The sequence below is a fragment of the Pecten maximus genome, chromosome 14 (assembly GCF_902652985.1).
Source record: "Pecten maximus chromosome 14, xPecMax1.1, whole genome shotgun sequence".
NCBI classification, from domain to species: domain Eukaryota; kingdom Metazoa; phylum Mollusca; class Bivalvia; order Pectinida; family Pectinidae; genus Pecten; species Pecten maximus.
Window position 1 is genome coordinate 20493116 of NC_047028.1, and position 12388 is coordinate 20505503.

Genomic DNA, 12388 nt, shown 5'->3' on the forward strand with positions numbered 1-12388 from the left:
TCTCATTTTTCAAAACCATTCACATCCCCTGAATATCAATAAGCTTTTCTTTTTAATCATTTTCAATTTTAAATTCCCCACTTGCAAAACCATAAAACTAACAATTGAGATTTAAATTACCAAATAAATGAAAAATTTCCAAGAATTATATTGTTTTGTTCAAGCTGATAATGCTTTGGAAGAAATGGGTTATATTTGCACTAGTGTGTAACATGTATGGACCCCTGGGGCATAGCAGAAATTTATTCATGAACGCATTCCTAACATAACAAAAGATCTGTTATTGAAGTCAGTGTAAATATAATAACAGGATATAACATGATTTAAAATTATATATTTTAAAAATTAATATCATAGATAAGTTGTTGAACTGTTTGAATTTTGTTATAACTTTAAAGCTGCTATATAAGTAATTCACATAATTAGATGTTTCAGTCTTTATAAGTTTTATTCTTTTTCAAGATTGTTTTTCATATACATGTATTCTATGCTTGATTTTCATTTCTTTTCAATCCTTTTATAATTGTGTATCAATTTGTTGACAGTTTATAATTTCGAATGTTTTTGAATATTTTTTTACCTAAATCTCATTACCTTTAGACTTTTAAAATTTTTATTCAGATTAAGGAATGAAATGAAAAGTAATCTGAATCTTAATTTGAAGACAATGTAATCAATTGAATGGATAAGTCCAGAAATAGAATAATTAAACATTTACTCCTTTAATCAGTATACACTATAATTAAACTGAAATACTCGATCTGTTATACAGTATATATTGATACATTAATATGATGATGAATAAAACAACGCCTGTATCAGACGTATCTGAAATTTTTAAATCAATGTCTTGGTCCCCTTCATCCTGAACATAAAATTTAGATGAAGCAGCTGGTTACCAATAGTTTCATTACTAACAAGGAAGTATTGTTGACAAGGAAGTATCATGGTTTATGCATTAAGCAGAAAAGTTATGTTTTGATATAGCTATTAATAATAGTTCAATTAAAAACTACACACATTCATATCAACCATGATACATATGAAGGAAAAATAAAAAAAATTAAAAAATTCCAGTAATTCCTTCAAAATGAACGGCAATATGTTAATTATTAAAATGTGAAAAATAATTCATTTAAATACGAGATAATTAAGTATAAATACGTGTATATTGGCAATCCTGTTTATATTGGCAGTCACGTTGGCAAAATATTTTAATCACGTTCTTCACGATTCTTTTCCACTTATTTGTAAAGATGAGAAGCCGACATGTTTACATCAACGAAAACAACTTTTTTTAATCTTGACATTCCAACGTCTAGAGCTGATATATTATCTTTGATATCTTGTGTATTCAAGATCAGAGGATATTACATTCCTTATCCCAGATGACGACTACACGGTTAGCTAACCACATGCATATTTAGTGTTTAATATTCAGAATTTGAAAATTATTTAAATTTGAAAATTTTATCTTATCAGTAATGCAGGTGTTTTGGCAATGTATACCAAGTATGCGGTTAACGACTTATATTACTGAGTTATATGTATACACCCAGGCCTCGGCTTTCTTTTATTGTTCGAAATAAATGATTTCATAATCACTTACAAACGATAATTTCAGAAAAGCTTTGTCCATATGATAAATCTGTGTACTATGTTGCATTCTTTTAAACACAAGATAACTACTAAAATAAGTTTTTTATCCTTTAAAATATATGACACAATATATCTTAATCTTTTTTCAGTACCTGTAGAAATGAATTACATGCATTTTATGCAGTATATATACTTCTTCTTTTTGTCAATTTTATTTAAGTATTTTTTTGTAATTTGTGTGATTTTCAATTTTTAACAAGACATTATAATTTTAACATGTTATACAATATCAATAAGAATTTAATTGCTACCATATAATGTAATTATACTGTGGATTTATTTCATCTGATTGAATACCAGTGAAAATTTCTAAAGTCATTCATGGACACTTATCACAGAGCTATCTAGGTATGGTCATAATTGATGATATAGTGTATATATATATAAATATGATTCCACATGCTATCAACAAGTTATAATGTATATGGCCATTTGTCAGTCAAATACCACCTGAGGGTAACTAGCCTGGAATGCCATTAGTGGGTTACAGGCGGGCTACACAGGAAAACCAGTTACCTTTGGTTTATAACAAGCTCTACAATGTTGGACATTTATAACCTTCCTACAGCTGAACATCATCATTATGCATATTTTTGCACCCTGAAGGTTTTCTTTGAAATTAAACAATTCCTACCAGAGCTAATGAAATATACCAGGACATGATGTTATGCCCAGCAGCACCATTTTGACAATGCAAAATGACTTTCACCTGTATAAATATACTAATGAGACTATAAGCACTAGGTGCGAGGAATGTACCTTTAGGCGACTAACAAGTCCAAACTATATTGGCTAAGCGGAAATTTATAATGTGATATGTACTATTATAGCCAGTGGAGCCCATTCACAAATAACGTGGTCGTGTAGTCGTGACTGTACATTATACTGTATACTATATATATATACATTATATTAGAAAGACCTCCACCTACAATCAAAATTATGTATTTCATCAAAGATTGTGCTATCATTTTAATTAATAAGATATATTTTGATTTGTTAAAAAAAAAAAGAGAAAAAAACAACAACCAAAAAACAAAACAGAACAAAAGATTGCTAAAAAATAAAATATATTTTAAAATTCCAAAAAGTGAAATGCAGTTATTAAGCACAGAAATATTTCTCAAAGATATCAATATCCATCACAAAGACGACTTAACCACAGCCAGTATTAATAATTAAGTCAATTAATTTATACCTTGAATTTCATCCATGTTGGCGTATGTAGGGGACACATCTCCGCTACTGTGGGTCTGGTGTGTTAAAACCATACTGTCAAACTTGAATTGTACCACTAAATACTGATGTGTTAATTTTATCCACTAATTCAGAAATACTCCACGAAAAACACACCAGCAGATTATAATCCTTTGCTAATTCCACTTTCCAGCTGTACAGAAATTACTTTAAATTTCCACACAAAACATCCTTAGTACTGTGAACTCTTTGATGAAATTATACTCCATCATGATTTCATAAAATCACACTTTGACACAAAATATGAAATCCAATCTTCAGTTCAATATATAGACAATCTGAAGTAATATATGGATGAGGCAGGTTTATATCCAGGTAAAAGGTAAAGCTACCTATGTACGACTAACTCCATTTTTATCGTGACACTGTTCCCTGAACGTCGCTTCGTTGTATTGTGTGTACACAGCGTGTATCACATATATGTATATATCCCATACAAAGACCCTTATCTGATGTAACGACGACGGACACGCTCTACCGAACAACGCCGCTAATTATTAAATGCCCGGAATGTGAAGAATTACCCGCTAAATCCTGTGGCCTTTTTAACTTCCCGATATGGTGATTAATAACCACGACATATACAAAGGTGACATACCAGTCCAACAGACTTACGCAGACGATCGCGGTCTTTTGTTAGGACATATTGACGACGTTTTGTATTACTGTCATAAATGCATAATTACATAACATTGATTTAAAATAATTACACCCACGTTACCTAGAATATCAAAAAAAAAAAAATCAAAGACTATGTAATATTCACCCTACTGTTATACATTCTTTTTTGACCCACATGAAAATTTTAATTAGTTTGAGTTATTCACATTTAGAGGGTTCTGTATACCTTAAATTGACATATGTATATACCAATGTTCTATAAGTTGTAAAACTTCAGAAAATAAATTGAAATTATTGAATTGAATAATTCATCCTGAAACAATAGTTTAATTGTTACCTTCAATATTAATTCAACACAAATGATCTTATTGGAATACCATAGATGTCTGTTAGGGATAATAATACCATAGATGTCTGTTAGGGATAATAATACCATAGATGTCTGTTAGGGATAATAATACCATAGATGTCTGTTAGGGATAATAATACCATAGATGTCTGTCAGGGATAATAATACCATAGATGTCTGTCAGGGATAATAATACCATAGATGTCTGTCAGGGATAATAATACCATAGATGTCTGTTAGGGATAATAATACCATAGATGTCTGTTAGGGATAATAATACCATAGATGTCTGTTAGGGATAATAATACCATAGATGTCTGTTAGGGATAATAATACCATAGATGTCTGTTAGGGATAATAATACCATAGATGTCTGTTAGGAATAATAATACCATAGATGTCTGTTAGGGATAATAATACCATAGATGTCTGTTAGGGATAATTTACCCTTCATGTTACCCTTGGCTATATATAGCGAATTCGAAGGTGTTCTTTCACATAGGATGGGATGGCCTTATCAAATTGTTCACAGAATTGTCATTTTCTTTTCTCAATGGTTTTGAACCAAATAAAGCTGGATGAATTTTACTAAGAAATTATGAAACTGACCCTGCTAATCTCTTTCAGATTTAATTTTTTCTATTTTTGAAGGATTTAAATTTTTTATATATTTTACATCTCAAAAAAGCGTCCCAATGAAAATAACAACCTGATGTACAGTGATTATGTTTACAATATTTCAAGTATTAGTACCAATTACAAAACTATTAAAAGGCTATCTGAATTAGCATTTATAACATTCAGTCAGTGACGAGGGTTAATTGAGACTGGCTACCAGACCCTAAGTTTTTTTTATTAAGAATTGCTAAGCTAAATTCTAATACTAAATTATCTGCCCTTGGTTTGAAACTTAAAATCAGACATATCCTAGCTTGGATGAAAATCATACAGTTCAATTTCATATATAATTTTAATATTGTAGAGACCGGGCCAGTCAGTGTGCCGAGTGTTCTACCATGAATTTCCTCCACACAGGAAGTACTCTAGGTTATAGTAGCCATAGTAGCCCCATCATATATACCTAGGGAGATAAGAACGGTTTACAGTGGATTGCCTAACTGACACTCACAGTGATGAATCTCCTTCCTATCAAGTCTCCGCAGTGAGTGACTGATAAATCTGAATTCCTTACAGATAATATGCATATTTTGCATACATTTGCTAGATAATGTGTATTACTTACATGTGCATGGTGTCTAAACAAGTCCCTCAACACCCTGGCGTCTACATATAAAACGGTACTAAACTGTTATTATTTTACTCAACACAGATGTTACCAAGATCACTGATATTCTGAAATAACCTTAAAATATTGAACCTCAAAACCTGAAATTTTTCATCAAGTTTAAACCTCTTTTGGTGCAGCATATCCCTGTGTTTGTCACTGATACAACTATCAAATCTTACAATTACCCCTCAATTTAACCTCATTGGTGATATCCCTCAAACCTTACAATTACCCCTCAAATTTACCTCATTGGTGATATCCTTCAAACCTGACAATTACCCCTCAATTTAACCTCATTTGGTTATATATCCTTCAATGCTCTCGCCCCCTAATATAATGGTACCCCTTAAGTCAGTATTAATATACCCCTAAACAAATACATTTATTTTTCAATTTTCATTTAAACTATTACCTACTTAATTACACCCCTAACCTGCTACTTTACACAAGATACTTAGGATTGAGCTGAAGTTATCTCCCTTTAAGTTGTACTACCCTTTAAGTTGTACTATTGAGCCTTAATTTGCCTGAAGGACCACTAACACTGGATTTTTTTCCTGCTTGTATTAAGTCATTGAAACTTAAAAGAGATTGTTTTCGATTTAAAAAAAAAATATGTCTCCCTTTTCCGAGGGGATCCCCTCATCATGCATTTTTTTTTTTTACACTCAACTGACCTTTAAGCTTGCACAAAAAAGTTATTGTAAAATTTGCACTTATTTGACTTTTGACTTTGAAGTCAAGGTCAAAGTTAACTAACAGCAGCTCACTGCACAATGGCTTCAGGTGATGAAAGAATCCTCTAAGTTTCATTTACATTATCTTCAACAGTTAAGATGTTATGGACCAGACAAGAAATTATAAGAAGAGAAACCAGGAGAGGAACCACCAGTTCTAATACAACATATGGGGAGACATACTTATATAAGCAATATATGATATAAAAGCCTTTTAAAAAATCAAACAAATGGCTTAGATTACAAATTTTATAATTTGTAAATGATATCTGTATTTCTTGCATGGTCTCAAATTATGTATTAGCAGATATATTACCTAAGGTGATTATGTAACAGGAGAGAGGGAATGCAACGACCGGACCAGGATTCAAACCCGTAACCTCTGACTTATTATAACCATTTAAGTTTTCTAGCCACTGGCACTTAGCCCTGAAAAGTTCAGTTCTGCAACAATTGCAACATCATTTAGTATTAACTAGAAAATGTCTGTAAGTCCGTGACCTTTGAATACAGTTCGACCAAAATATATGAAAGAACGAAGTCGCGAAGTGTTTTAATTGAATGAGTCAATGATTTTCTATATACATGTACATGTATAGCAAAATATGACCTTGGCAATGACCTTGGAACTCTGAAACACAAAGATTTCCAACGATTATTGACATTTGTGTTAAGTTTGACCAGAATCTGTCAAAGATCAGGATGAGACAGAACGGCATATGGTGCAACGTAAAGGGGAAGACAAGGGCAACCTTAACCCAAAATATATGCCCCTATTTAATGGCGAAGGCATAATTAAATTTCATCATCATTACCACATGTATGTGATTTTTAAAATCAACCACAATTTACACAATAGGGCCTTTCCTATGTCCGATGGTAATTTTTTGCAATCCAAATTACAATTAAGTAAAATAATTAATAATATTTTAATTGAAAATATAAAATTCTAAATATTTGAAATTATAGCCCAAGGTTTAATGTATAAAGAATTTATTTTGCATGATACACCTGAGGTCAGACTCATTGTTAAAGAATTTAATTAATTACAGCCACAAATGGCCCACAGGTAAATCACAGGTTAGCGCATGTCATAGGTTAAGTACATTATATCTATCATATACATGATTAACTTAGGACAATGCATGTTATGCGACAGTCATTCTTGTTTTGTCTATATGAAGGTACATTAGCTGTCTCTCTAAATATTTAGTATACAATATATTAGGACCCCTGCACTTTTACCACATTCCATACATAAACAAGTTTTTCTCAAATTTTATTTCTATCTTATTTTGTAAATATATATAGTAAAAGTGAAACCTATTCCCATATTGTTTATATAATATGCCCAGTTATTTGTCACCAATAGCCTAAGGTTCTTTTTGATTTTGTCTCGTTGCAGTAGCTTGTGGTACATACAAGCCATATGCATGATGCACAAGACAGATATGTCTGTCTATGAACTCAGCCTCCTCAAACAAACCCAAACGCCCAGGGTATGGAAAAACCACACACCTGGGATCTTTACCCCATTGAGTTTGCAAGTTCCTATATCCTTGTGATCTTTTTTTTCACAATTTGCCAAGAATTGCGGAAACTTAAAATGGACAAATCAATTAAGTCAGTTATGGACTAAATTGAAACATGTATATGAATGAACAACTTTAAAAAAAAAAAGTGAAATCTACAAAATACAAGAGATCCCAAGGGACTTTTGTGTCTACCATTGAATTAAATTATTATCTTTATTGGTTCTATTGTCAGACTGATGTTTTCCCTTTTTTCTTCTTTTCCTTTTAATAATCTGATAACAAGAACAAGTGGACCTACACATTAGGTTTGGGAGGTTATTTGTCCAGTACTTTTCAAGAAGTACTGTGTATAACAATTCTCAAAATCCAAGATGGCCACCTGTCGACTATTTTGGTTTCCTGATCATGATCAAAAATGTAAATGACATGGTATAACTAAAGGGCCAAAGAGAACCTAGAAATGAAGTTTGAGAAATATCTCTCCCGAACTTTTCAAGAAATAGCGATAACAAACTTGAATTCTCAAAATCCAAGATCGGCGCCTGTCGGCTATTTTGTTTTCTTGATAAAAGGTCTCAACTCAATTGGCACATTTTAGTAAAGGGCCAAAGGGAATCTACACATGGAGTTTGAGAAATATTCCTCCAGAACTTTTCAAGAAATAGCCATAGCAAAGTTCAATTATCAAAATCAATGTTGGCCACATCTTGGCAATTTTGATTTCCTGATCAAAAATCTGAATTAGATTGGTAACATGCATATGGTACAGCCTGGGACAAAGGGACTCTGAAGATAGCGCCATTAGCTGTTTCATCAGACAGTTTTGAACTGAGGCATTTAGCCGTGTCTATAAGAGGAGAAATTATCTGTTTTAATTTTGGAATGTCATAGGTATTCAACAGAAAACATAATATGGATCCTGCCTAACTGTCACTTGATGGGCTAGACAGAGTGGCCCCTGTCTCTGGAATATTATAAAATTATATATAATTGAGCTCTGCGATTTTGGTCTCTATGATAGGCATCAGATCATTATATAAGTTTTAAACTTAACAAAAAACTTAGGGGCAGTATGTGAGTGGTGGCCGGTCTATGGATCGGGAAAGGTCTGTCTTATTTGTATTTCTATATTCGTTAGGAGACGAAATGGTGAGAATTAAATACGTACATTAATTCAGATAAACTAAAGCTAAAAACTGAAATGCCTTATTTTAGACTTATCAGAATTTTAATTATTTTCTTATCTATAAGCTTGTAACAAAACCAAATATACTTTTCAGTCTTATATAGAGTTCTAAACACTTAAATATACATAAATTATATACATGGACATTCCATCAGTTAATTTTGCATTCATCACACTACATGTATTTTTACATAGCCACCACTGCAAACTGTTATACCTATACATATCAATCAAATGTTGCGGTTTAAATAGTACCAATTTAAATATTTAAATATGTCAGCATGACACAACCATACCATTCATTATTGGATTTAAAACCTTGGTATGAATGACTAGATATAATAATCAAGGTATTTTAAAATTTGTGAATATGAAAGGGCTTATTTTTCAGTTGACGTCATTGACCATTGAAGTATCATATTCCATTTTCAGTATTAATAAATAATTGTTATACAAATCGGGCACTCATGTCTTCTTATCATCTAAACCTATCAAAAAAAATTCAGTTGTAGTTAAAACATTTTTTGACAAATTTCAAAATCTCAATTAAAATTTACAAATGTAAATCCCTAAGTTTCATCCTTAACCTAGAGATGATGTATACACATTGGACTTAAGATATATCTAAGACTGTGTCATCATTTAATAGGCTTGACAAAGTTTGTTTTCCCTTGATCTCTATTATTTATCTGCCCCAGATGGTTCTATATACATTCCACACATGCAGGCGACGGAAATTTTAAGTACATAAAAACAACCAAATTAGGCAATTCAACAATGTTCCTCTGGCTTTTCTCCAAAACAGAACTGTATGATCGGCCAACCATATCCAAGCTCCATTTACCCTACATTCCTTACCTAAACTTTATACAAGCGTTTGGTATAACAATGATTTTCAATTTTACCCGCTACATATTTTTCTTAAATATTGTCTTTAAGGCTTGAAATGAAGTGGAAGTATCATTAGTACGATTGCCCTAAAGCCCCACTTCAATGTGTGGGACGATGTGTATGTATACCTGTATGATGTGAATTTTACAATTTAGCAATGTCATGAATTAGGTTAAAGTTCTGGTGCTGTGCTCTATAATAAACCTTTAATAACACCAACAGTATACAAACATTTCACAATAATGTCACTGGCAAGTACATTTAGATTGTTATCAGGCGATACTGTGAAACCTAATTTCATCATTGATGATATAAAGAAAAGCTAGGTTATATCATACCCTAGCTGTCAGTACATATAACTTTATAATTTACATAGCTGATCAATAATAAACTTAGCTATTAACCCAGATATGTCAAATATGTTTACCAATTACCTAAAGGCTATCAAATTTGAGATAGTAAAGATGACGGCTTATTTCATATTGACTGATGAACCAAATGTTTTATTAGGTGTTGAAGTTGGTATAAGATTGAATCTGTTGATTAAGTATATTGATACAGAAGGGAGGATGATCACAAATCATCGACTAATTCTTGAATCGTTTCACATAATGTTCTCATGATTGGTTGTAATTTTCTGTTAAATGATCCTCAGTGTTTCAAATTTCCGTGTGTTTTAGGTCAAACTCTATTAGCTCATCAGAGACTAATTCATTTTAAAGATGACAATTAGTTGGACCATTAATTGAGATCATAATAAATTCCATCCAATTATTAACATGTACATTTATAGCTAGATCTAGACCTCTAACTCTCATAACGAGCATCCTATATCACTAGTTATAGGCTAAAGGGAAATTCCCACTAGTTAGCCTGATTAATTATGAATTAATTGAACTATAAGGTAAGTAATTATAACCTCTGATATATCCACTTTTAACCCTTTCACCCCTACTGACCATATTGGACTTCAATTGAGGAATGTATGGCAGAGTCTATTTAAGTTTCTTAGGGATGAAAGGGTTAAGCTAAATCCCTCCTTTTCAATGTCTTCATCCATGAAGACAACCACAACCCAGCTGATTCTTTAGTTCTAAGGAAGCTTCTTGATTTTATTTTTATAACTTTACTTGGGATTGAGTGTCCACACACAAAATCTGTGTTCCTGGAGAAACTCTCCAGAGCAGGCATATCCTATACCACAAGGCTAAAGGGAACTCGCCCGAGTTAGTTAGCTACTGGTAACCCATGATACACTCCACGTTTTACATAATATTATGCAATTCAATTAGAAAGAATGGAACTGAAATGCACTCTTATCCCTGACAGGGACCCTGTTTAAGTATATAATTGGTGCCATGGTGATTTTAAGGTTACAACATATATACATATGTTTTTTGTATTGTACTGTATAACACTTTAATGGTCTAGAATGTTTATGATGGAACTCATCCAAGTAATGAAAGCCGATAGATTATGATCTACGCCACATATTATACCTACGGTAATCTTATTAGTGAACCTACATCAATATGGACACACAAATGATTGCCAAGTTTACCGAGTGTATAATTATATATATATATCATGCCGTCCATGTAGTTTTATATCACACATCAACACCTAGTCATCTCATAATTATAAAGCTCATCAGTAAACTAGGTCATTTGAAATGCATAGACCATCAATGCTTTTTTGATAAATATACTTTCTTATCAACATTTTGAAAACAATTTAAAAGGTCAAATTGCTAAATGGAGATATTTTTTGGACTGATTTATGAATTTTGAAAATCAGTTAAAATTTGTATCAATGATAAATTGTCAACACAGTAAGTTGATTAGGTATAGAGCTATCAATTCAAGAGTAGAAAGGAATTAAAATTTGGCCAAATATGGTCATGTAATAGCTATAGGAAAACATTGTAAGGGTGACATATGACCCAACAGTGTGAAAAATTTCCGGTAGCATTCACAACGAAATCTTTGTTTCATTCAGATTTTGTAAGCTCGTACATAGGTAAAAACAGGCAAGGTAAGCAGCGGTTCACAGGTAAACGACAGCGGGCTAGGAATGTCGTATAACAATGACATACCACATATCTCCGTTGATAGCCATTAACATTAGCTTTGAGGGGGTCATATAATACCGCTGTCAACATTCCGTACTCTCAAAAACGCCGGTAAATAAAACTACTGAATACGCCACGTCCTATTTGTGTGACAAACTCGGGTGTCAATACATTGAAGCCCTGTACTACAGGAGGTGTCAATGTTTGTGTAAACAAGTACACTACCCTATTTGTCGGTGCAAGAATGCTGACCAGGACAGGAGAAAATTGACCTAAAAAAAAAACTGTAAACAAGACATTCCAAATAATTGACCTTTCGTATAATCTCCTAGAATTCCAAATATTTAGATTTTTTAATCTACAAGCAGAATCTAGTAAACAGAAGTGTCATATACCTATATATATTGATTGAATTATAGGAATCCATGACTCCATAATACGTATACATATAAACTCTATAGACCTATTCAAGTACATGTTTATGAACAACTATCGTGTAAATATATAAATAAATCATTAACTGGCATAAGAACTAAATAACTTCAGTCTTCACTATTGAAAGCTTAGATTGACAATTTAGATGCACAGCTGTCCAAGTTCGACTCTATTTCTTTTCTAAATCTAAAACACCCTGTGTGATATCTAGTTAAATCCGTCAACTTCTGAACAGTAAAATTTTATTTGTGTTAAGAAGACAATTATCCTGAAATATTATCAAAGGGTCAAGATTTTAAACAACAGGTGTCTGTTTTATCAATTCCAATTAACATTGTACCATGTACACCTAAGGTTTT

General features: G+C 32.1%; 1 protein-coding gene across 2 annotated transcripts in view; it reads right to left on the reverse strand.

Moving 5' to 3' along the window:
* Positions 1 to 12388, reverse strand: part of LOC117341988 (angiomotin-like) — a 35363-nt gene that overhangs the window by 13052 nt on the left and 9923 nt on the right. The window contains exon 1 of one of the 2 annotated variants that reach the window (XM_033903918.1): positions 2858 to 3322. The exons of the other annotated variant lie outside the window; for it this stretch is intronic. Within the exon in view, the coding sequence (XP_033759809.1) occupies positions 2858 to 2930 (73 nt within the window). The 5' untranslated portion in view covers positions 2931 to 3322. Of the gene's footprint in view, positions 1 to 2857; positions 3323 to 12388 lie in introns of those variants that run through there. 2 annotated transcript variants of the gene reach the window in all.